The following is a 23,623-nucleotide window of genomic DNA, read 5'->3' as shown; positions in this document are numbered from 1 at the left end:
CATGTGACGTTTCCAAGACTTCATCAGTTTTAGATCATTTTCTAGCAACATTTTTTGGAAAAAAAGTGGACATAAATTCAAACAAATTAGGCAAATAAAGACAATTAGGCAGAGAAAAGTATTCCTGGAATAATACTTTATCTATATATTTGATTCTAGGAATAAAAATGAGGCTTCTGTATGCATCTGTTGAGACTGAAAAGCAGATATCAGATCATAGCCAGTTTTGGCCTCAAAAATAAGATGAGAATATTCACCATTCTCCTTTTCCCCCAAACTACATTTTTTCCAACCATATTAGTAAGCTGCATTGAACTCGTCTATCTGTCCATTCACATGTAGACATACATCAACGCAAAATATATTGTAGATGGCTGGACACTTAGTATCAGTGAGAGAGAAAATTTTACAACTACAGACAGACCAGAAGATCAGGACAGCGTACAGAATTTAAGCAGAGAAATACCTTATGTTTCTTGAGGAGTTTCAGTGTTCCATCTTCATCCTTACCATAGTCCTTGCTTGTCACAAGTGGATGTTTTTCTGCTATCCAAGCCTCCAGGTCTGAAGTACTCATTAAAAACTATCAGTTAAAGAGAAAGCAAATTAGTTTCTACCTCAACTTTCAAAATACTCATGTCATTTATTTGACCTAATAAATTCTAAATGGAGGGTGCACTGTAAGATTTCCTGTGATGTTTTATTAAATAACAAATAAAGAATATTTAATCCCAAGAACTACTATTCTACACTGTTGTTCTATCAAATCATACGAAGGTGAAGGAGTCCACAGAAGGAAAACTTCAGTGCAGGATAACTAAGGCCCTCTCCAGGCATCAAAGCTCTGGCAGTAAGTTTCAAGTTGTCTCACTTTTCTTTCTTCCAGTCACTGTCCGTACTCGACTTTTCCTTTTCCTTATTCACTAAGGGTAGGGGCTAACTGTGTAATATCAGTGTGATATTTCTCCTTCCCCTTCCTGAGAAGTTCAAATCACCTATAAAAATCAGGCTTCATAAAGCCTATATTATGGACAGCTGTTTTTATAGATGGAAGAAATAAGAGCCAGATGATCCAATTCCCCAGGGAACATACTTTAGGTGGGTCTGTGAACTCTATGCAAATGCTGTTTATATCTACAGAACTGCATGTGTTATCTGAATAACTGTACTCCTACATGATCCACTGATGACAGAAAATTTGGTTTATCGAGATAAATATTTGCATGCAATTTTTTTTTTAAACAGACTAAACATAAAGGTCCAGTATCCTGTTGAAAATAACAGGGCCAGAAGTCCTAACTTGCTCTGAAAGAGTGTAATCAGTTTCTCAGTATCATTTTGTTGCCTGGAACATTGTTGCCTAGAACAGGCAAAGACTGGATGGCACAAGAGATCCCTTCTTTTCTGATTTCCTTGTCATAATTCTCCAGTATGAAGGGCCAGCTTAGAATCCATTGCATTACTTAAGCCAAAGCCTGAGGCTGTATAAAGATACTGAGAAAGGAGCTACTACTAGGAGAAATGTGTGTTCTACACACAACCATAAGGGATGGGTACAGAGTCCAAGGAAAATCTCTAGAGCAGCAGCTCTAGACCGGGGGCTGCATTCAGCTATGCATCCCAGCCCTCCATTCCCATGAGTCTGGCCTCAAGAAACTGAAGTGAATACCAGTCCCAGCAAAGCTATTTTGTTATTCACTTTAAAATTTTGGTCCTCTTTTTTGTCTGAAAAAGCTACTGTGTAAGAACTCTGTTGTAATTTGTACCTCCTGGAAGCCAACTGAGTGCTGCAGCTGCTTCATCCTTTCCTCACAGGCCTTCTCCAAGCCCTGCCAAGCAGCCACAAGCTCCTGGCATTTCTCACTTATTTTCTGAGCTGATGGGTGCTGGCCTACAACCATTGTCTTTCCTTTATCCAGGACCCGCTGGACTTGCTGTTTGTGGGCATTCACTTCTGCCTGCAGTTCCTGGGAATGAGATGAAAGAAAAAATAGGAATAAAGGAAGGGTATGTGAGGACAAAGAAATTCTGTGTGCTCCTAGTCCTAAGCAAAAGTGGCAGCTGGTGACAGTGGGCAGAGTATAGCCAGTGGACACAAGGAGTGTCTGTTTCTACAACAGCTGCAGCCTCAGACACCAGTCCCAGCCCTGCTTGTATAATGCTCTGCTCTTGGTGCTGCCATTGAGGGAGGAGATAAGAGTCTGTAAGGTGGCAGCAGATATCCCTTAACTTCCCTACACTCTCAGCATTACTCACCGAAGTCCTCAGCCTGGTGCTCTGGCCTGATTCTACCCCTTCTCCTTATCATGCACCTGCCCCTTCCCCTGCCCAGCAGCCAGGGAGGTTTGGGAGACGGAACAGAACAAGGGATGAGACACAAAGCTGGGGGATTCGGAAAAGTGTTGAGCAGCTGATGGGAAAATGAAATATCCCAGAAGATGAATGGGCTGGAGGATGACGCGAAGAGAGACATTGTCAACAGTACCATGAAAATCATTAGACTCTTGCTCCATAAAGCCTCCCCACTGGTCTTAGAACTTTCTCATGGAACTTGCAATCCGGGTGCTGCAAATTCCAGTGTTGCCTGTGGTGCAGGGCAGCTCTGAGGTGCCCCTCTGGCTGTGAGGAACTGCTACAAAGAATCAAACCCTCCAGAAATCAGTGTTAACTTGTCTTTATAAATATATTGACTGTGGCTTGTTCAAACCATTTTACAAGCAGTACAGAACTAAAATAAACATTAAATGGTTGTTACATGCTCTCCTAGGGAATCTAGCATGCACATACCTCAAGACTGCATGTATAATGAAGCAGTAAGCAGAGAACTAAAATAGCATGAGCATGTAACAGTCAAAATATTCAACCCAGATCAACCCACAAAGCAAAACCCACATTTTCTTCTGTTTAGTGTGACGTACGCTAGCTTTTTATCCACTTTTAATGGGAAGAGCTACAAAATTTCTCAGAATAGTAATACTGCAAAATACGACAAATTTTGCAGTTCCCACAGGAATTTTGTGTTTGCTCTGAAAATCACCACCACATTGCTCACTTGTCTCAATCCACTGGAAACATTCTAGCTGGGCTAGTGCTGGAATCAGAGAATGTACTCATTGGAAGTGTACCAATACATTTTGCTTGCAACAGCCTTCCTGAAGGTAGAGGAGAACTGTGCAGGTGCTGGTTTGCAGGCTGAGGTGAAATGCAATGAGCCAACGTGCTATAAAACACTTGATTAAACGAGTTACCTTGTGTTTTTGCAGCAGGCTTTGAGCCACATCCAAGGACTTCCCACAGTTGGTGGAATGGGCAATAGGCAATCGTTCATTAATCCAGTTCAGTTCCATGTCATGATAATGGTAGAACTCATAGAGATCCACTGCAGCTTCTAGCAACTTACGTCTTTCATCAAGAGGTGCTTGCAAAGACTCAAACCTAGGGGTCATCCATTAAATATATGTTAAAACAAAGCTTTATCCTGAATCTGCCAGGGGAATTAGGCTATGATACCACTGTGAAGATTAGAAAACACTGGACACTTCTTTGCAATTAAATTTCAATGGTTAGTGCTGGCTGCATGTACAAGAATCCCTTCTCCAGAAGGCTACTTTTGGCAAGCAGACTTACATGGTAACACTAAACGTAAGCAGAGAAAAGTGATTTACAATTTTGTAGTCCTAGGCTTGTCCTGTGATGTTTTAAGGAACTAGTCACTATTGAATGATGGATCACTGCACCTAGAAGGCAGTGGATGACCTATGCATAAGCAAAGGACTAGAGGAGGAGTGCAGCAGGCAAGGAGCAAGCTCCAGTAATAAAAGTTGAAGTGGGTCAACAGGCAGCTGTGTAGGTGCAGATCAAAGCACAGTTGTGGTACAAGTGGGAGGAGAAATTGTTCCTGAATATGGGTTAAACCTAATCAACTGAAAGACATTTTGTAGAAGGTAGAACAAAAAATGTTATTTGTCACAAGGGGTGGAGACAAAAAGAGAGTGACACCTCACCTTTTCAGATATTTCTGTGTTTCATCCAGAATCCTCTGGGAGTCAAAGTGATTGGTGGCCATTTTCCTTGCATGAGATACAATAGAGTTCATTTTCTCTGCCAGCTCACGTGTCTCATTTTCCAGCTGTCTGTGCTGCTTGAGTAGATCACGGCTGGAGCGCAAATCATGGCCTGTCTCAGATTCCTGAAGAACTTTCTCAATTTTCTCTATCTTCTTTTTGGCATCCTGCCAGGAAAAGATTACAGCACACTCATACTGACTTTTCAACATAATTTTCTTTCACTCAGGCCCTCCCATGACAGCTTCCTGTACACAATTTTGAAATCCATATGTCCTTTCTTGGTAGCATGATGGCCAGTTGTCTCTAAGAGGCATCTCCTGTGAATATTTTGGTTTGCACACTATTTTGGAGTACTCTTCTCTCTGAGACACTAAAGCACATCATTAAAAACAGTCTCTTTGAACTATCTTCAGTGACATAATACAAAACAATCAAACAATCTTCAAAGGCTTCAGATTGTAGCTACAATACAACAGCAGTTCCATGACATACTGGTATCAAAACAGCTTCACAGCACATTGTTCCTCTTATACAATTTGCCTGGATGACAGTGTACTTAATACAGTGCCATGCCTCCAACCCCCAAACTGACTCCAAGCAAGCAGTTATGTTTGCACAGCATTGACCCATACAGGAGTTTTGATTGTTTTCCCAGTACAGGACAGCCACACAGATGCAGTGCTGAGCCTGAGTTCAACAGCTTTGTGTCTTGGTGCTGTGCTGGCACTGTTATCCTGCTCATAGCTTTGGAGTGAGCTTCATCAGTGTTATAGTGGGTTTTCTCTCCTGAGACTGTAGACAAAATGGACACCTTAAAATACACTTTTATCTGGATGCTATTCTGTTCTTTTTTGTGAGGATCACACAACAGAGGAACCAGGCTCCTAGGCCATTCCTCCCCTCTGTTTCCCATCACCTCCTGACCTGGAGCAGTTCCATGAGCTGTTCTTGCTGCCCAGCTTGTCTCAGCTTGTCACCTCGCTCTATCATCTTGCCATACAACTCCTTCCACTTCTTTTGAAGCTCTGACATCTTCTCCTGGATAGAAACTGCAGCATAATGTTTGTCTTGAATCAGTTGATTTCCTTTCTGGAGAAACACAGCACATCATTTTTTTGAGCATATCAGCATCTATGAAGTTTGGGACAAGATGGAAGACTTAGCTCCAAAACTGCCTTCACCTTTATCAATGTTGCAAAGTGCTCCTCGTTAGCCATCATTTCCTTCTCAGCAGCCTCATGCCACTTCAGTTTGCGTAGAACATTTGTTGGATCACGATAGGATTCATCTGATGCAATCTTGCACTTCTCTTCCATCCATATCAAAAGCTCAGCAGCATCACGATTAAACTCCTTACAGCAACAAACAGGATTAAATTGATTTAACTTCTGATTTTGTGTGGGTCTGCAGTGCACCCTTGCTGTTAGGATCAAGCCCTGAATTTTTCTTCTAACAGGTAGGAAATGTGACATATTTTCATATAAAAGTTGTTCTACATAATCAATACTCTTAATTGAAGAGGTATGATCTTGAATCATTGATGAGTTTTTAAGCCCTCAGAGTAATATCTCTTAGTCCCTTTTTTACTGTATTTACTAATCTGTTGCCTTTAATTGTCATTGAAGTTTTGCATTTTTGATAGACTGTTTTAACCGTAAGTGGTCCAGTCCTCCAGTATAACTTTGTATCTCAGCACTGGAAGCTAAATTTGGTGCCAAAAGTACAGTTACTGTAAGTAACTGTGCCAAATTATTAGGGCCCAGAATAATAATAAATAATGAACAGAATAAACTTAACCAGTAGACAAAATATTCTGCTAATATTTTTCACTCAATATCTCCATTTTTGTTTTGGTATTTTGCTATGGTTATGGCTTTGTAAGATTTATCACCAATGCATCACCTATTCCCTGGAAAGTGAAATTCTCTGTCTCATAGCCAAGGAGGAAGTGAGCTACAGTAGGGATGCTCAGCAGTTTGAGATTTGTCCTATATTAAGACAAAGAGTAAAATTACTTCACACATGCCTGACCAAATCTGTAGTATCAGTCCTCTTACCTGCAGCTGTAGGGAATCCAACAACCTCTGTTTTCTCTTGTCATTGCTTTGTATCAGCTGCTCCCACCTTCGCTGGAGAGTGACCATTCTCTCTTCAATACTACCAAGAAAAACAGGAAGTCCAATGCAGTACTAGTCATTGGTTCCCCTTGGTTGTACTGTATTCATGACTATGATATAAAAGGAATCTAGTTCAACACCTCTGTTGACAGGATGAAGGGATATATGGCCCTGTCCCATGACCATGCTGGGCTCATCTGGAAAGCAGCTGTTGCTTGACAGCTGCTCTGGATTTTCCTTTTGTATGGCTGTGTTACATTAGTGAATTGCAGTCATGTATGTTTGACTAAAACACCCAGACCTTTCTCTTTCCCAAATACTGCACCTTAACTAATAATTTTCTCTGTGATGCAAGTGCAATGAGGCTCTGGAATGGCCTTCTAATGGTAGTAGTGCTGGCAAAAAATCAGATTTTAAGAGCAGTTTTATAAATTTGTGGAGGGAATTTTCAAGACATTATCACTTGTGATCACAAGAACATGGTCTTTTTGACCCAAGAGGTCCATTCTGACCCTATATTTCTAATTCTTTTTATACAGAGGTCCCCTTGCTAGATCATAGTGGCTCTAGCACAGTAAAGGAATTATAGATGACCATTCAGCTTCGACAATAACATGAAGGAGCTGCTCCTGGTATTTCCTTGTTAAGTCGTTAAGTCTTCTGTAACTTTTTGACAGCAAACATTAATTCTAACATGCGATACCGATAAATGAAGGAAAATTTGTTTTATGTAGGCATTTAATGAGTTTACGTTAAAGAAGTTTTAACACTACATGCAATTTATGATACAAGACAAATTATTCTAGTGCTCTGTCAAATGTCGCTTTTAACCTAAAGCATTTTGCCTATTTGTCCTGAAAGCATGGGAAATCTGTATTTTTTGGGGAAAAAAACAAACACACAAACAAAAAAACAACCAAACAACCCTTTTACCCTGCCTCATCCAGCAGATCACAGCTTGGAGATCAACTAAATCCTGGTACAGAGAAAGTTTTTCATCTCACCCTAATAACAATGGATTGCTTATTAAAGCTAAATGGAAAAGGAAGGAGTTTGGACTCACACGTGAGATGCAAAGTGCCTGCTCTCTACTAGGTTCACACCATTTTCATTAAGCGCTTCAACTCGTCTCTTCAGTGCCATCAGCAGTTGTTCAAATTCCTGATGTTGCTTTAGCAGGCTTCGAACAGCATCTACATGGTCCTGCATTTAAGAAAGATAATTGGATCAAGTTTTTTCTTGGTCATATGTGGTTTCTGTAGCAATGAAAATAAATTTTAGACCTTATGTTCCCCCTTCTCTTTCAGGCAGGAGATATGGTGTACACTTTGCATGTGCCTAAGGATGTTCAGGGCTACAAACACGCAGCAGATGTTTAGGTTTGTATCATATTGATTCTTCTGTTTTATGGTTCCATTTTCACCTTTTAAGAAAATCTGCATTCTGAATTTATGCCAGCACTCTGGCACATCTAGGTATGTGCCGTACGAAAGGCTGTAACTAAGTAAAACTTTATTCCACTTAGTTGACCCAAAAGTATCAAAGTTTCAGTTTCAGCTGAAAACATAAAAGATAGTGAGATACCACAACCTCCTCCTTCACTGATCTTGTGAATATTGCCTGCATTTGTTTTTTCCCTTCATTTGCTTTAATGTTCTTAAAATACACAATGAAAAGAAAAAGCTTTATTTTTTTAAAGTCAGGTTTTCACTTCACCAAAAAAAATATTAATTATGTTCAAGCCGAAACATTTTTTTTAATGGTTAGCCACCAAACTAATGAGTCAATTGTATATAAACCATCTGACATGTACAAGCACAGAAACAAATCACAACTCTAGCTTTTTTTAAAATTTTTTTGAGAGACAATGAGCTTCATTGTCATTAAGATGAGTAAGAACATAAGAACATGAATAGGAACCTGAAAGTCTAGTTTCCAAGTACTAAAATGCCATGACCATAAGAATGAGGAAACTGATCTAATTTGGAAAATTGTTGCTACTCCCTGGACGGGGAGACGAAGTAGGAGAAAACAAAATCAGCTGCTGTACATACCCCAAGGTCATCCCCCCGGAGAAAGGCCTCATGGCCAGAGAGGGCTGCATTGATACGGTCTCCCTCCCTGTTGAACTTCTGCAATTCCAGGCCATCCTGCAGCTTTTTCCGTCGCTGTTCCCACATTTTCTCCAGCTCTTTGTTCTCCTTGGCAAGCTTCTCCATGGACTGCTGGACATCTATGGTCCTGCCATTACTGGGTTGTTCGTGGATTACTTTGCGCCCTAGCTCTTCCAGCTGCACAAATCTTCCCAGAGTCAAAAAGAAAAAATGAGACCTCATTGCATGAGGTAATACGAATTCTCTTCCATTAGAGCTCTTTGCTCTCTTGGCAGTGCCTAGACATTAAGCTTCCCTCCCTCCCTTTCACTCTTTTCCTGCTAGCCATGGGTATGCACTACAAAATGCAGCTGGTTGTTTGCTCAGGGATACATGCTGGAGGCAATAGGTGAGATTTCCCCATTTGGACTGAAAGCCCATATAAGCAGGCTTTCCCATTAAAAGGGAGAGGAGGGCCATCTCAGTATCTGGAACTTCATAACAGTGCAGAAGGAGAACTGAAGATGATCGCAACGGGAAGCATAAGGCCTGAGAAGTGAAGGACTGGGGGATCTGAAATACAGTGCAGATGGCACTATCCGAGTGTCAGGAGAGCTTGTGGAATACTGATCCACACATACAGCTCCTCCTTCCCCCTCCATCAGCCATCAGGATAAGTATGCAAAAGCTAACTGGATTTTGTGTTCCACAGTCTCCTTTTGACACTAAGTTTCAAAAGCATTTGAATAAATCTCAGCATCACTTTCATACACAATTTATGTACACGGTAGACATGTTTCATCTTCACAGTACTGTTGTCATATCACCCCACTCTGCCCACCCTGACAGAATCTCTCTACCTTTCTTTCTGAGACCTAATTTCTATCAGCAGGTCCTGATGTTCCTTCAGCAATTGCTCTGCAGAAGCCATGTCCACACCCATTTCTTCACTGCTCAGTTTCTCCCGAATGCCTTCTGCCCACAGCAGGAGCCTGCGGCTGTCTTGCAGGAAGGACTGTTGATTTTGGGCCCGCTGCAGAATGTCCCGCTTCTTTTGGGTCTCCAGCTTGAGCTTTGCCAGAAGCCTCTCCATGTTCTCCACCTGCTCAGTGATGGCCCTGCTCTCTGCAGGGTTGGTGTCCTTAATTCTACAAGAGGAAATAAAATACATTCAATTGGATGAACACTTCAGGCCTTTAGAGCTTGAACCAATACTCTTTAAAAGGAATGGATTTGGATATTTACACTTCCATTAAAAAGAAAGCCAGATAAGGCAACAGATGCTCCACATGAGCAAGAAATATTGGTGTGAATACGGTGTACTGCAGAAAAGTGCATCCCTGTGAAAGGCTCTGGTAACACTGTTGTGATTCAGTGATTCATTCCCATTGTGAATGTACAGAAAACTTAAAGAAATAAAAAACTTTCAATTTATATTTCAGATTCAAACTCCTCTGCACAATCCTCTGTTATCTTCCTTCCTTCATCCTTGCTTCCTCGGATTACCCCCTTTCAGGACCTAAAGGATGCCTAGTTCAAAATATGGAAGTAACTCCTATTAGAGACAGTTTGTTAGATTTGTGGTATTTATCCTCCTACTACAGTGAAGTCTGGAAGCAATCACTTCACCAAGCACCCAGCCATACTCAAGAGAGATGATCTCAGTCCAGCAGGCAAGTAAGTTCTTCAGATTGCTAGAAATAGAAACTTCAAGAGAAACTTCATAAGCTGCTCATTTTCTTTATAGCCATAATTTACAACATGATCTTAGAGAACTATCAAAGAATATGGAAACAAAGGGCAGGTTCCTTACGATTTTGCAACACTCCTCAAGTATTCAATTTTCCTCTCTATCACCAGGACCTCTCTCTCAACTGTAGACAGTTTGCGCTTGTCTGACTCCAGCCCAGCAGGTGAGTTCCCTGGTTCCAGATCCCCGAGTTGGACCATCTTGCCTTGCAGTAGTACTCCTATGCTCTGACAGTCCTGAAGAAACGTCCTCACATCAGCCACTCCGATAAGCTCAGAGCCCTTCTCCTCCTTCAGAGCTTCCATGCGTTCCCACCTTGGAGAGAGATAACTCAATTACTTGCATGTAGCCTCAGCCACTACCCCAAAACTTGCCTTCACCTATAGAGCAGATTCAATTTATAGCCTTCGATATACATGAGCTATATCCTTTTTCTATTCAGAAAAAGTCTTGTATAAAGCTTTCATCGGGACTTAAGTGGGCTAAGGGGGTGAACACTAGCACTCCTCCATGGCCTCAAAGTTCGTTTCGGTGCCATGTCTAGCAAGGGGACCCCGCACAGGTGACCAGAACATACTGGACACGATGCCAATAAACAACAGTGGTCAAAATCAGGACCCGGCTGTGCCTCTCAGTTCCAGCTGGGTGGCATGGTGCCAGGAGTATGCACACGACAGGTACTAAACATACTTGGTGAAGTCAAACAGGGTTTGATGCTCTTTTCAATATTCGTGAAGGGCACCCTCACCCTGATGGGTAACCAAGTCAGCTGCTGCAGCGCAATACAGACAGAACTGCTCTGAAGCCATCGCTGTCACCTGTGTGTGGATTCACGTTGTGTTTTTAACATATACACACGAATTGCTGCAGTTTAAATATCTCAGTGTCAGGGGCCTAGAAGCACCCCCCAGTCCCGGAGACATCACACCAGGCTCAGGGCCAGCCTAGAGCCAGTGCAGCTGAGGGCTGCCCCCTTCCCACTGGTGACAGTGGGGACAGGCTGCCAGGCAGCTCTGAGGATTGGGACTCACCTCTGGCCCTGGCTACCATCCCAGGCCTGCCCTGCTCACCTCCCTGTGGGACTGGCCCCTCTCTCCATCCCGGCTCCCCATCCCAAAGGGAGCCGCCGGCCCTCACTGCGCCCTGACAGACTGGCCCAGGCCCAGGCCTCACACCAAAAATAGGCTCCCCGGCCAGGCCCCAGCACTGCCCCCTCACCACAGGCTACTCCCGCTGCGGGGACTACGGGCTGCCCCCCGCCTGCCCTACTCCCTGGCAGGGCAGTGGGACAGGCGCCGGCTGCGAGGCCCAGCCCAGGCCTCAGGGAGCAGCCCCTGCCCCTTTGCCCCAGTCCCTGTTCGGTGGCAACAGCCACACCCGGACACAGCAAACCTCAGCCACACAAGAAAATCTCCCCTCAGGCCAATTCGGGGGGTTAGAAATCTATCAGATGGGTATTCTCTCGGTGTAGTCTAGATCGGGCGGGAAAAGTCCGCTCTCCAATTGCCCCCATGAGACAATCCTCTGTAGCACCTTTACCTGCTGTTGATCTCTTTCAGCCAAATCTGGATCTCAGAATATTTGTTGGGACTGATCTTTCCATATTTAACAGCTAAGTTTTCAATATCTCCCAGCTGGCCTTTGCCTGCAGCCAGTTCCATTAAAAAGGTCTAAAATAGGAAAGATACAAGAATGCAGAACTTCAGGTTTTTCCATTTCTATGGACACGATTCTCAATAATCCATCATATCCACTCATCTCCCACTTTCACAGTTGGCTTCTCCATTTACCTGTCTGCTGATACCATACACACGTGCCCATGTAGTTCCCCTATAGCCCTCCTGACCAACTCTGGTGTGCACAGTACGCCTATGCACGTATGTCTCACTCCACTGGGATGAAAGTGCACTGCAGGATTTTTTCATCATCTGGCATTTTTCTTTGAGTGACATAAGACAAATGACAGAAAGAGTCCTTTTGTACCATGATATTTGTACAGGATACCACATCCACAGGGGAAGTTAAAGGGACATAACCACATCAGCTTCAATAAGCTTGGCATAGTTTGTATGAAAGAACTACCTGATCTATGCACGACTCCATAAGTTGAAATGAATGAAAAGACTCTCAAAATTTCATTTCTCAGCTATATCTGTTCTCCCAAGGTCAATCTGATTTAAAAGGTGTCATCTGTGAGCAGGGAAAAGCATTACCTGATATTTCTGCTGCATGACCTCCACATTGTCTGCTTGAGGCTGAAGAGTCCGGAAAATGTTCTCTTTATCTTTCATCCATGACTGAAATTCTTCGCAAGAGCTACAGAAGCGGTAATACCCAATCATCTCCTCCAGAGCCTTTTTTCTGTCCTGTAAAACAGATGAAGACTTAAGTATTACTGTAATAACTCCTTGCCATTTGAAGAAAAAAAAAGATCCTTGAATCCTACAATACACAGGTGGTAGCTTAGTAGTTTTGCCAGACACTGCTGAAAGAGAACAGAACATGTTACCTTAAGACCACAATACTTCTTCCCAGAGCAACAGTGGTTTAAAAGCATAAGAGAAGCAGTTGGAGAGTGTTCAGCCCCTGACGGGCACAAAGGCCGCTGTGCTGCTTCTGACTGAAGATTTACCTCAGTAATCACAGAAATATGTAAAAGTCCCATATAACATGTTTTTGTTGGTCTTTAGGGCAGGATTGTGGCAGGTGGGAGTGAAAAGTAATAAATGGAGAAAGCAGATTATGGTTGTTTATTTTTTCTGGTATCAGGTAAGACAGCCCAAAGATTTAGGAGCTGCAGCAAGCAAACATTAGGGGAAAAAAAAAAAAAAAAAGATTGCACAAAAGAATCCACTCTTCATAAAGTAAAAAGACTAGAAGGTATATGGGAAGTTTGCCAATATAAAATGTGTTTTGATACAAAACTTCAATGATAATCTCAAGCCTTGAAGTCCCACAGGACTTCATAGGATTGAGGCACATTATTAAACTGAAAAGCAGAAGCCAGCACAGCACTTAACCTCACTATGCGTTGCTTTAGACTTGACTATTGTTGTGAACTGCAAATACTATACCTCAGCCATGCTCTGAGGGGATACTATACCTCAGCCATGCTCTGTAGATTTTTGTAAAGTGAGTCTATTTCATCTTGGGTCTTCCAGATGTTCTCTGGAAGAAAATGAACATCGGGACTGGAGGTTCCAGGGAATGCAGTTTCAGATGTTGCCCAGGTTCGACTGAATGGTAGCTTAGTTGTCTTTTGATTTAAGTCACTTGGGGCTTCCGTCTTCACCATCTGTTAAGCCAAATTTAATGGAATCAATGGGTGAATATTTCTGATTTGGATAAAAATTTCTCATGGAAGGAAAATTTGGACTTGCTAGTTCAAATCACAGCATTCTGACCCTTTAAACAAAACATTTCCAGTATTTGTTTGAATCTGTCTCCTTTGGTTTATTCTGAAAGAATGAGCCAAATAACTGAAAAACATTTTAGTTTCATTTAAAGAAGTTTCTTTTGGCTCATTTTAAAATATATTGACTCAGTAAAAATTCTCATTTTGTGCCCACATCAAGGTTGTTTATTTTTGGTTTTGTTTTTGTTTGGTTTGTTTTTGTTTTTGTTTTTTTTTTAACTTTTAAAATTGCCAACAAACCAAGGAATTGACTATGCTCACAGTTCTATTTGTGGTGATGTTTTAGTACCTGAACATTTCCAGTTTCAAAGCCTGTGAGTGCCCTAGTGAATAAATGCTTTTATTTGCACATCAGTACCATCTTGTCACCTGCTTTTGCATGTTTAATAACAAAGCAACACAATTTTTGTTCTAATAAAAACTAATATTGGAATGATGAGGTAAAGGAAAGACCCAAAGTGCTCGTAGCTCTCAAACTGGTTTGGCTAGACACTGAGTGATCATAGAAGTCTGAAAGAAGCAAGCTATGAAATGTGTCACTCATCTCCCCTGACCTCTGTTGTCAAATGAGCTGATTTCAAGTCAAAAGTTCCCTTTCTAGTCAGTGAAAAAGAGGGGAATCTGCAAAGGTTGACTTCATCCCATGTGCCTTAAACATCTATCCTGGGATGATATGAATTGCTCTTGGCACTGTGGGATGGTTCATCACTACATTAGGATGCAGAAAGAATTTTTAAAGATGTTTAGATTAAATGTCTGCTTTTTAAAGCTGATTGAAATGAATAATATTATGAGAATAAAGAGCAAGAAGGTATTTGTGAGGACTGGTAGAGGGAACTAATACAGACAAGTGTATTTCTAGCATTTCACGGAACACTAACTAGGTGGGCTACAAGTGGCCAATGAACATCTTTGTCATCTAAAAATTTGCCTCAATTCTAATTAAAAATTTCTTCTGAATTAAAAAAATGGTCTTGTTTAGGTAATTTGGAATACTCTATTCTGGCAAAATCAAAATATTTTACATAATTAAAAAACATTTAATTAACCTTCTTCAACAAAATATTACACAACCCCTCATCTACTTACTGCAGCTGGAGCTTGCTCTGCTGCAATGTCAGCCTGCTCTTTCAAGCGTCTCATCTCAGAGGAGTAGGCTGCAATCTCCTTCTCCAGGCGCAAGTGACGATGCAACAGTGCTTCGGCGCTCGATTCATCTTTTCCATAGTCCTTGCTGGCCAGGAGGGGCTGCCTTTCTCGCAACCATGAATTTGCTTCATCGATGTCAGCAAAGTACTGAAGGAACACAGGGAAGAAAACTCTTGGTTTCATCCTGAAAGTATCGTATCCAGCTCCTTCTTCTTTTGAAAATAATGGATTAGGCAGAAATGCCATTAGGTCTGTAGCTATAAGGTTACTTCCAGGTGTTGTGAAAGCTATGAATAACGTAGCTCTAAATCCGTGATCTATTTCATGATCACATCAAGCACAGATAATTCACAGAATCACAGTGAGTAAATAGATTCAAGGATTGCCTATATACCTCTTTAAAAACTCCTAAATAACTAAAACTTTATGGTGCTTAATAGCAGCAGTAAAAGGAACGCACAATGTATGACATTGGTAGGCACCACATAATTCCAACAGGTATTTACCAAAGGTATATTCCAACAACGAACAATGAACTCAGTCTACAACAAAAGCTTTCTTGTTTTTTCCAGAATTTGCAGTCTTCCTGGTTACGGTTGTAAAAAGCAAAATAAGATTTTGAGATATAGAACAAAGGTACAACAGAAAAAAAGAAAACCCATAGTAATGAAGGAAAAAGAAAGAACTAAAACACTATAATGATGTTAAACTTACTAGACAAAAGAGAGAATTTAGACTTTATGAAGAACAAAGCTGTTAAGTTTTGTTCAAGCATCTCATGGGAACAACGGACTGAGCAAAAAACTTGGGAAAGGGAGAATAAGAATACCTGAGATAATGTTATGTGATTTGTGAATGCTGCTTTTATAAGAGCTATTTATTTGCAGATATGTGAATGTTTGTAGGTGTAAAAGTGTAGATCAGAATGGCAGGGTCAAACGTTTCCCAGGCTTTGGGAAGTTCATGGTCGATCCAAGTCTTATTATGGCATATTTATTTTGTTGTTAGGTTTTATTTTGTTTTTTTCATGTTATAAAAACGTCACACAGCTACCCAGATCCCACCCTCAAAAAAGACTCTGCATCATTATTACGTGAGCTATTTCCACTAGCATTTTTAACTTAGAACAACTCCCAGCTGCTCAAATCTCCTGTCTGGCTGGCTTGCAGGAGGATTAAGACTTTGCTGCTGGAGATCTTTTTGAAGACTGACACCTGAAGGCTTCCTGCCACTGTTGCCCTGCATGCGGGGGCATGGAGCAGAACTGAACCACATCTGTGTCCCCCATACCACACACCACAGCAGAGCCCTGCTTACCTGTTTGATGAGAGCTGCTGCCTGCAGGCGGCTTTTGCGATCAGCCACCTCATCTTGGAGCTGTTGCCACAACTTCTGGAGGTTGTGTGTCTGCCTCAGAATGTCCTCCTGCCGTGCGGGGTTCTTCTGACTCAGCTCCGAGCCCCTCCTCATCACATCTGCACATACAGCCCTGTGGGAATTGCACTCCACTTCGAGAGCCTAGCAGAAGGACGGGAGACATGTCAGCACAACTCACTCCCCAGCAGCTAAGAGAGAAGAGGGGGTCCTATTCTCTGCTACTGTAATAGATATGTTTCCAAGAGCCCTGTGTCTTATCCGTGCTTATGACTTTTCCCTGAGCCCGGAGATGATTGCCCCTTGGCTCCCCACACACAAGTTACTGTCCTACTTTCTGTCTTTGATGTGAAGCTTGTTACGCAGTCTTCTCTGAAGGAGATACTTGTTTGTCGTCCACCAATTCAGCTGTCTTATGCTTTCCAGAAGCAACAAATACACAAACAGATGCACACAAATGCATATTAAAATTACAGAAGAGGCTCCTGTTTCAGCTTTGTCATGCAAGTTCTCAAGTCCACAGGTCTCTTCAGTTGTTCACAGCGACTCTTTGCCATAAGAAAGTAGTAGCTCATATAGCTAAACTTTTGATATTAGTCCACAGCAAGCTCTTAGGGGAAGTGGTAACAGATTTGTAAGCTCACACAATGTTATCCATCCTGCCTACAATATCTGTCTTCTTTTCACCACCTCTTTCTTTCCCCACATCGCTCTTGGCCAGGAAAGGTGGGTGGGAAAAACAAAAACTAGCAACCTTTTTTCCCCTCCCATCCAAAGTGAGCTATTACAGAGCCCATTGTCTTCACTAGAAGCCACACTGCTAGTCCAGTATGAAGCATATTCCTTCTCTATCCTTTCCTTCCCCTCTTGGGGAAAAATCCCTACCCTATGTTTTTTTTTTTTTTAAATTCCAGACACTGGTCATGACACTTGAGATAATGAGTGGTTTGACAGCTTTCTTATAGGTGCTATACTGACTGAACTGAAGGACATAGGTGATCTAAAATCTTGCTATAATACAAAGACAAGGTACCACTAGCAAAGTAAGGTACCTTGTGCTTCTGAATAGAGGCTGTAATCTGGCTGACATCTTTCCCTAATGTTGTAGTTCTTGCTAGCTTCCATTTCTCGGAGATCCACGATTCTTCCTCTTTGCAGTCACGGAAGAATTCAAAAAGCTTCAAAGCATCTTCTAGCTGAGATTTTCTGAAACAAAGAAACAAACAGTATATCTCACTCAGAATTAGGATCCCATGGAGACAATGGTAGCATAATCAAAGAAGAATTTAGAAAATCCAAAATTTAATGCCTTTAACTCCTCTTTGTCATAGATTAATTCATTCACGGAAGAAGACAAAGGAAACAAAATTACATTTCCCTCTTCCTCTAGGAGATGAGGAGATAATCACATGGTATTCAGACTTCACATGAAGCAAGTCATAATAAATGCTGAGAATGAAGCTACTCTTCATCTATGAAAGCAAGTGATCTCTTTCAGTCAACTGCAATCAAGACACGCGAGTTGCTTGTGTTATGTCTTTTTAAATGGAAAAATGAAAAATGTCAAATGCTGGGAAGCTGTGTCTTCTGATTAAGGGAGTGATTGGCCATCCTAATCAGGAAGGACAGAGCCATAAGCACAGCCCTACCGTGACTTGCTCACAGCTATAAGGTTCTGATACAGCTGACGAAGCATCTGAACTTTCGCATAAAGCACTTCTGGTTTAACTGTGCTCTCCTTGCTGATTTCTGCTGTCCTCTGCGTGATGTGTGTCAATCTATCATCATAGGAAGAGATCTGCGAGTCAACCAAGTTGTGCTTCTGCAGCAAATCTACTACTTCCAGGAGCTGCTTCCCACAGTCCTGGGAATTCACTAGCACCTGCAAACAAAATAGGAGACAAAAGGCATTGGCAGAGAGTGCATCCAGAGGCTGAGTACAAAGAAATCAGTTGAAAGGTTCCTGTTGACTTTTATAGCTTCTAAATGTAAAAGAATTATGTCAGCCAGGTAAAGCTGAAAAGCTGCCCGATTAGAGGAAACATACTTTTCTTTCAATTTCACAAGCTAATGGCAACAATCCAGAGTTTCTATCTACTGCAGTGCAAGTAATGGTCTCTTCAAATAAGCATCTGTTTTCACATCTAAGTTATTTCTATTGATTAAGCATACAAGGTCTCAGAATTTGTGGGCGCAAGGAATAGCCCTTTGCTATACACCCATCTTGTAGGCAGTTTGATTCACAGTCTGTATTTGGAAAATTCTACAATATCCCATTTTATGGTATGTTTTGGCTCCAATGGTTTTTTGTTTGAGGAACTTACTTGCCTTTGCTATCTAAATAATGAAAATAAGTACTTCATCATATTTAACTGGTGGCTGATAAAGGTACCAAGTGCTTAAAAGTCTGTCCTCATTCTAATTGTATCAATGGACACAATTATCAATCTTATTGTAGGATGTTATCTTTCCTTACCAATCTTCTCCCATATCCTCAGGCTATCATGGTTCCAACATTATTCCCATTAGGTGTTCTTTGCTTACTAACACTAGGAGAAAGATTCATAACTCACAGATAGCTCTTATCTTTAATTTGAAATTCACAACTTCATATAGCCTGTTGACTCTTTCAACTTAGGTACAAGGCAACCCCTAGTTGTAAGGATTTTTCTGTCTTTGAATAAGACAAGGCAAGACCAAAGGATGTATACATACTTCCTGCCATTACAAAATCAATATGAAACTAGTTATTTCCTATGCTAAAGAGAAGACTTTGGGCTCTGACACTCTAGTGACACTTGGAAATTCTTGCTAAAAGCAATCACCGTGCATTTACAGTGGCACTTTTCTCTCTCACAAGTTTAGATACCTGAAAGCCAGACATATGCCTGAGCTAGTCCCCACCTGTATAATTACTGGAGGTACTTCCAGAAGGTAATTCAGAAGAATTACGTGGAATGGGAACAGGAGGCTGTTTTATTCCACTTTTGCTTTTACACATCTAAATTTAGGTGAGTTTATTTCCCATCTTTATTTTACTACATAACTTGAACCTGTAGTGCACTCCCTGTGATACCATATCAGCCTTTCTGATTAGGGAGAGCCCCTGTAGCAAAGCCTGTTTTTTCTCATGTAGTTACCTGCAATGGTGAACTGAAACGTACAGTTAGGCATCTAAGTAAAAATGGTGTATTTTTTCTATAGCTGATAGACTTATATTCTGTTGACACCAGGCAGTCCTTGGAACATGGGGGCTTTTTTAGGGACACACACTTGTAGCAGTGCAAGCTGTGTGCCGGTCAAGAGGGCTCAGTACCTGCAGCTCTTTCAGCTCCTCCATAATGGCATCAATGTCCCTCAGGAGGCCCAGAATTTCCTGCATTGCACCCAGGGAGTGTTGTCGTTTCCGCAGCTGATCCAGAAGATCCTGCCATTGCTTTGAAATGCTGTTTTGCCTACAAAAGAATGGAGAGAAATGACCAATTTGGACCAAAGACTTTGGGCTGCACTGGGAGATTCTCAGTGCTTGCAGCTTTAGCAGAGCTAAATGAACACAGACAACTCTTGCCACTAGTGCAAGAGGACAGGCCATGATCACAAAACAGGTCAAAGCAATGTTGTTATCTAATGAGTGTAATCATGGGGAGGAATTTTGACTAGTACATCAACTCTCATTGACTTTTTTAATTTAGACATTGTTTTTTATGGATCCTCATACCTGACATCCCACAGTGCTTTCATCTGGTACAATGGAAAGGCTTGGAAAAAAGAAGTGGTCTTTAAATGGCTGCTTAAAGTAAAAAATTAATCTACACCATATCATAAGTCATAATCTGATCTCATAAAGAGTTTAGTTTATTCTTTTATAACTGTTTTGTTTAGTTTTCCCACAGGTTTCTGATTTTGTCTGAACTTAGAAAAGCATTGAAATACCAGAAGAGAAGTTATTTGTATGGCATTCTTACCCATTCTCAAATCAGGGTATACTGATAATCAGAGAAATCATAATTTCTCAAGATTTCCTCCAAACTGGAGTCTATCTGAGAAGACTTTGTGCCTTAACTAATCTGTGTCTCCCCAAACTACACACTGAAAAAGAAATGTGTTGATTTGGAAAAAAAATGTATCCCTCTAAACATTTTTGATGGAAGGTAGGATTTTTGGCAGAACAAATACTTTCATATACAAAGAAAATATCTTAAAACTAATTTTCACCAGAAATCAGTCTGAGGATTTGATCATTCAAAAAAAAAAAAAAAGAAAAAAATTTTTTTAAAGACGATGAAGCCTTTGTCTTATCTGCTGAAACTGTTCACAGGTAGAAGAAATTCCTGCTAGTTCTACTCATGAAGAGCAGAGCTATGATTCATAGCTACAATTCATTTTCTTCCGCCATGCCACAGAATTTCAGCTAATTTCAACCTCCACCACTACACAGTTTCACAACCATCACTCACTTCTTCACAATTTGATCTTTGCCGTGATAGTTCTCCTGGCTGATGACTGTGGCCATTTCATCCAAAGCTGCAAAGCGTTCCCTCCTGGGCAGTACATCTGCCACAATGGCTTCCAGCTTCTTACTGGCAGCCTCCATCCTGTCTGCGCTCTCTGGCCAGAAGTCCTGCTTCCCAATCACTTTCCTCATGTCTTCCAAGTAGGACTCGCGCAGGGCTGCCTTTTTCAGGAACCTCTGGGCTAGCTGTTCCAGTCTTTCTAGCCTCAGCATCTCCTTCTGCAGTGCTTTTCCCCGGTTGTGCTCTGCCTTTTCCAGGATAATCCAGTGCTTTTCCACATCCTGCAGCATCTTCCCCTCTGGGGGCAAGTATGGCCGTTGGTTGTTGGCTCTCTGTTTCGTCCTGATGTTGAAGAGATGAGCTTCAATCATGCCTTTCTCTTGATATTTGGGGGGTTTCTCCACAGTACGGAAGGTCTTGAAGTTGGCCATGAGCAGCCACATTTCCTGAAGAGAGTTGGGGAAATGACGGTCATCCAGTTCCATCACCTTCTGCTTAATCCATTTCAGGAGGTCAGAGACCATCTGCTCATATAGAAGCTTCAAGTCATCTATCTCCTTCAGGAAGAACACGATCTGTGATGGGAATATGAAGTTACAAGCCACATAAGAAGCAGAATGAAGCAAGGTGGGTGAACAGAAAATATCTTCATAAACCAAGCTTAGGATTCAAATAGTTGAGTATGTGTCAGGAAAATAGTATTTAACAAGCAGGTTGCCACAGTCATCACATTTTTATACCAATGTGGTAATAGCTGTCACGTTTGAGGCCAGGTGAAATCCTAGAATAACCTTCCATAAAGCACAGATAAGTAAACATTATTTAATGTCTCATTTCATTTTTATTTAAGAAAAGGTTAATTTTGGAATAAACAGCATGCATGTGGAGACTGTCAGCAGTTCCTATGCGGGCTCACGGGAAAGCAAGAATCCCAAACTGATGGTTCAGGTTTTTTGTTTCACAGTGGAAAAAAACAGATTTTTTTTTTTAAATCATTCTTACTCCTAAGAACAAAACAATTCTATCCCATCTAAAATGCAATTACACCCTCTTAGCTTCACCACCTCAGGCTGTAGGAGACCATCTGACAAGATCCTGGTTCTCTCACATGCCCACAGCAGACTGTGGTCAAAGAGCCCCTTCTCAATCTCTTCTGTTGGACCTGTTTTTCTTTATGTAAATTATTAGAGAATGTCTTGTAGCCAAACAGGGGTTTGGTAAGGATATTAATCCTGATTCAATACTGATTTTCCAAGTCCAGGACATTTATCTGTTTCATTTGTGGTCTGACCTGCCTTTATTTCAAGTTCAGGTAAACACTGGAGCAAACATTTAGAATGAAATCCGTAATGAAACAAAAAGTGTTAGAATAAAATCACCCTTTCTTTCCATTTTACTTTTTTTTCCCATCTTTGTCTTTTTACTTTGTATTTTTTCCTCACCCTAACTTTGTAGCCCTCCTGCAGATGTCAGGTTTAATGCTGAACAATGTTGTCTGCCTCTGTCGTTCCCCTGCGCCTGCCTACTCCAAACAGGCAGATTAGTAAGGGAGATGGCACTGAGCAAAGACCCAGTCCCTGCGAGTGGTAATCTGCTTTTACTTACCAGAAAGGGCACTTGGCAATGAATAAGTGTCACAGTGTTGGAAGAGGAGTAAAACAGCACCAACCTTTAGTGCAGGAAAAGCAGCCCGTGACATCAGGGCTCCCTTCTGTATTTTCAGCCATCGTAGCCAGTTCTCGCTGAAAGATCCTAGCAAATGTATGGTCACCTCACATGGGAGGGGGAAAGGAGATTTACCTCCCCAGGCTGATTCTCTCTGCCGTCCTGTTCACACACAGTCTGAACTCAAAGGCTTCCTTGACACATTCAGGCTTCCCTCCCCAATCCTATTAGTAAATTCAGAGCTGCCTATTTGAGGAGACTAAGGACGTGGAGATTAACATCTGTTTTGTTCTCCTTCTGAATGTTTGTGTGTGTCAGAAATGCAGGAAGACAGGAGACAGACTAAAAATAGGGAAGGAGGCAAAGAGAGAAAAAGAAGCAGGTACGTGGAAAGAGAGAGAGAAAAGAAAGAATAAATATACCTATACAAAATGGAAAAAACAGAGGAGCACGACAAGAACTGAAAAAGGACAGAGTAAGAAATACTCTTTCTGGTTTTTCCCATAATATAAAAGTTACAGCCTATTTGATCCTTATAGTTCCTCTAATACATGCTTGGTGACTCAAGGACTATTTCAGGTTTATCAGAAGAAAAATAATGTCTCCTGGCCAAAATCCAGAGGCTCACGTGTAGACCAGTCAAATCCTACTGCCCACTATCCTCACTGATGCCTGATCTTTGTTTGACCAAATTCCAAGTCCTGCTCTCATCTAAGGCTTCTCTTCAGAGAACATCACTTTTACAGATACGTGTTTCAGGATCATCTTGTTCTTGTCCCAGACCAGTTTGTTAGCTGAGCAAACCCTGCTTTGCAAAAACTTTTCACCTTGTCACCACCAGGGAAGTCTTAGTTTGGATTTTTGTGCCTCCCGTTGAGCAATGTATTCCCCCTCTCAACTGCACAGGCAGTTCTCCAAGTCCAGATGTTCATGTAGGACCCCATCTTACGTGTATGGGTTTTCTGCGGGCTATTTGTTTTGTATTTTTGACAAAACCAGAATAGGTTATTCTGAAGGTAGGAAAGAAATTATCTCTAAGGAAAGTGGTCTTCAGTGGAACAACCACAAAATTCCTTCAGTTTTCCATCAACAGGATGCAAGTAGTTTTTAATATAACTCATGATCATATGTGAGACAAAATGTATGTGGAAACCTAATAAAAAAATTTTTTTAGCTTTGTTCCCCCCCCCCCCCCTCCCCCCCCCCCCGGAGTGTTTCCCCTTCTTTTGTACTCCCTCATTTTTCTTTTTTTTTTTTTTTTTTTTTTATTTTGTACCTAAGGAGTTAGAAAGAAAGGATGAGGATTTTCACAGGAAATAAAAATCCAAAGTAGTCTCATAGAATAAGGGATCATCTTTCCTATTAAATCAGAAAATTGTTGACTATGTCTGCTTTTGCGTAGCAGTTATCCTCCCAAGATTAATGAGATTTGTATGCCTCAAGATGCCTTGGAGCCACATCAGTTCTCAAACAGTAACT

At 41.4% G+C, this 23,623-nt stretch overlaps 1 protein-coding gene across 3 annotated transcripts in view; it reads right to left on the bottom strand.

The window, feature by feature from the left end:
• The window catches only part of SPTBN5 (spectrin beta, non-erythrocytic 5), a 104,902-nt gene that overhangs the window by 67,715 nt on the left and 13,564 nt on the right, over window positions 1–23,623 (bottom strand). For all 3 annotated transcript variants that reach the window (XM_082317938.1, XM_082317939.1, XM_082317940.1), the window contains 20 exons: window positions 20,423–21,054; window positions 19,282–19,420; window positions 17,615–17,847; window positions 17,018–17,171; window positions 15,909–16,109; window positions 14,532–14,738; window positions 13,131–13,322; window positions 12,241–12,393; window positions 11,567–11,697; window positions 10,091–10,342; window positions 9,138–9,425; window positions 8,239–8,485; window positions 7,248–7,387; window positions 6,125–6,224; window positions 5,249–5,419; window positions 4,992–5,156; window positions 4,005–4,231; window positions 3,249–3,435; window positions 1,767–1,967; window positions 467–583 (listed from right to left, as the gene is read on the bottom strand). In XM_082317938.1, coding sequence (XP_082174064.1) covers window positions 467–583; window positions 1,767–1,967; window positions 3,249–3,435; window positions 4,005–4,231; window positions 4,992–5,156; window positions 5,249–5,419; window positions 6,125–6,224; window positions 7,248–7,387; window positions 8,239–8,485; window positions 9,138–9,425; window positions 10,091–10,342; window positions 11,567–11,697; window positions 12,241–12,393; window positions 13,131–13,322; window positions 14,532–14,738; window positions 15,909–16,109; window positions 17,018–17,171; window positions 17,615–17,847; window positions 19,282–19,420; window positions 20,423–21,054 — 4,137 coding nt within the window. The remainder of the gene's footprint in view (window positions 1–466; window positions 584–1,766; window positions 1,968–3,248; window positions 3,436–4,004; window positions 4,232–4,991; window positions 5,157–5,248; window positions 5,420–6,124; window positions 6,225–7,247; window positions 7,388–8,238; window positions 8,486–9,137; window positions 9,426–10,090; window positions 10,343–11,566; window positions 11,698–12,240; window positions 12,394–13,130; window positions 13,323–14,531; window positions 14,739–15,908; window positions 16,110–17,017; window positions 17,172–17,614; window positions 17,848–19,281; window positions 19,421–20,422; window positions 21,055–23,623) is intronic.

Source organism: Platalea leucorodia (assembly GCF_965183815.1).
Source record: "Platalea leucorodia genome assembly, chromosome: 7".
Classification (NCBI taxonomy): Eukaryota; Metazoa; Chordata; class Aves; order Pelecaniformes; family Threskiornithidae; genus Platalea; species Platalea leucorodia.
Note: the sequence above shows the minus strand (reverse complement) of the source record. Positions and strands in the feature narration are given on the sequence as shown.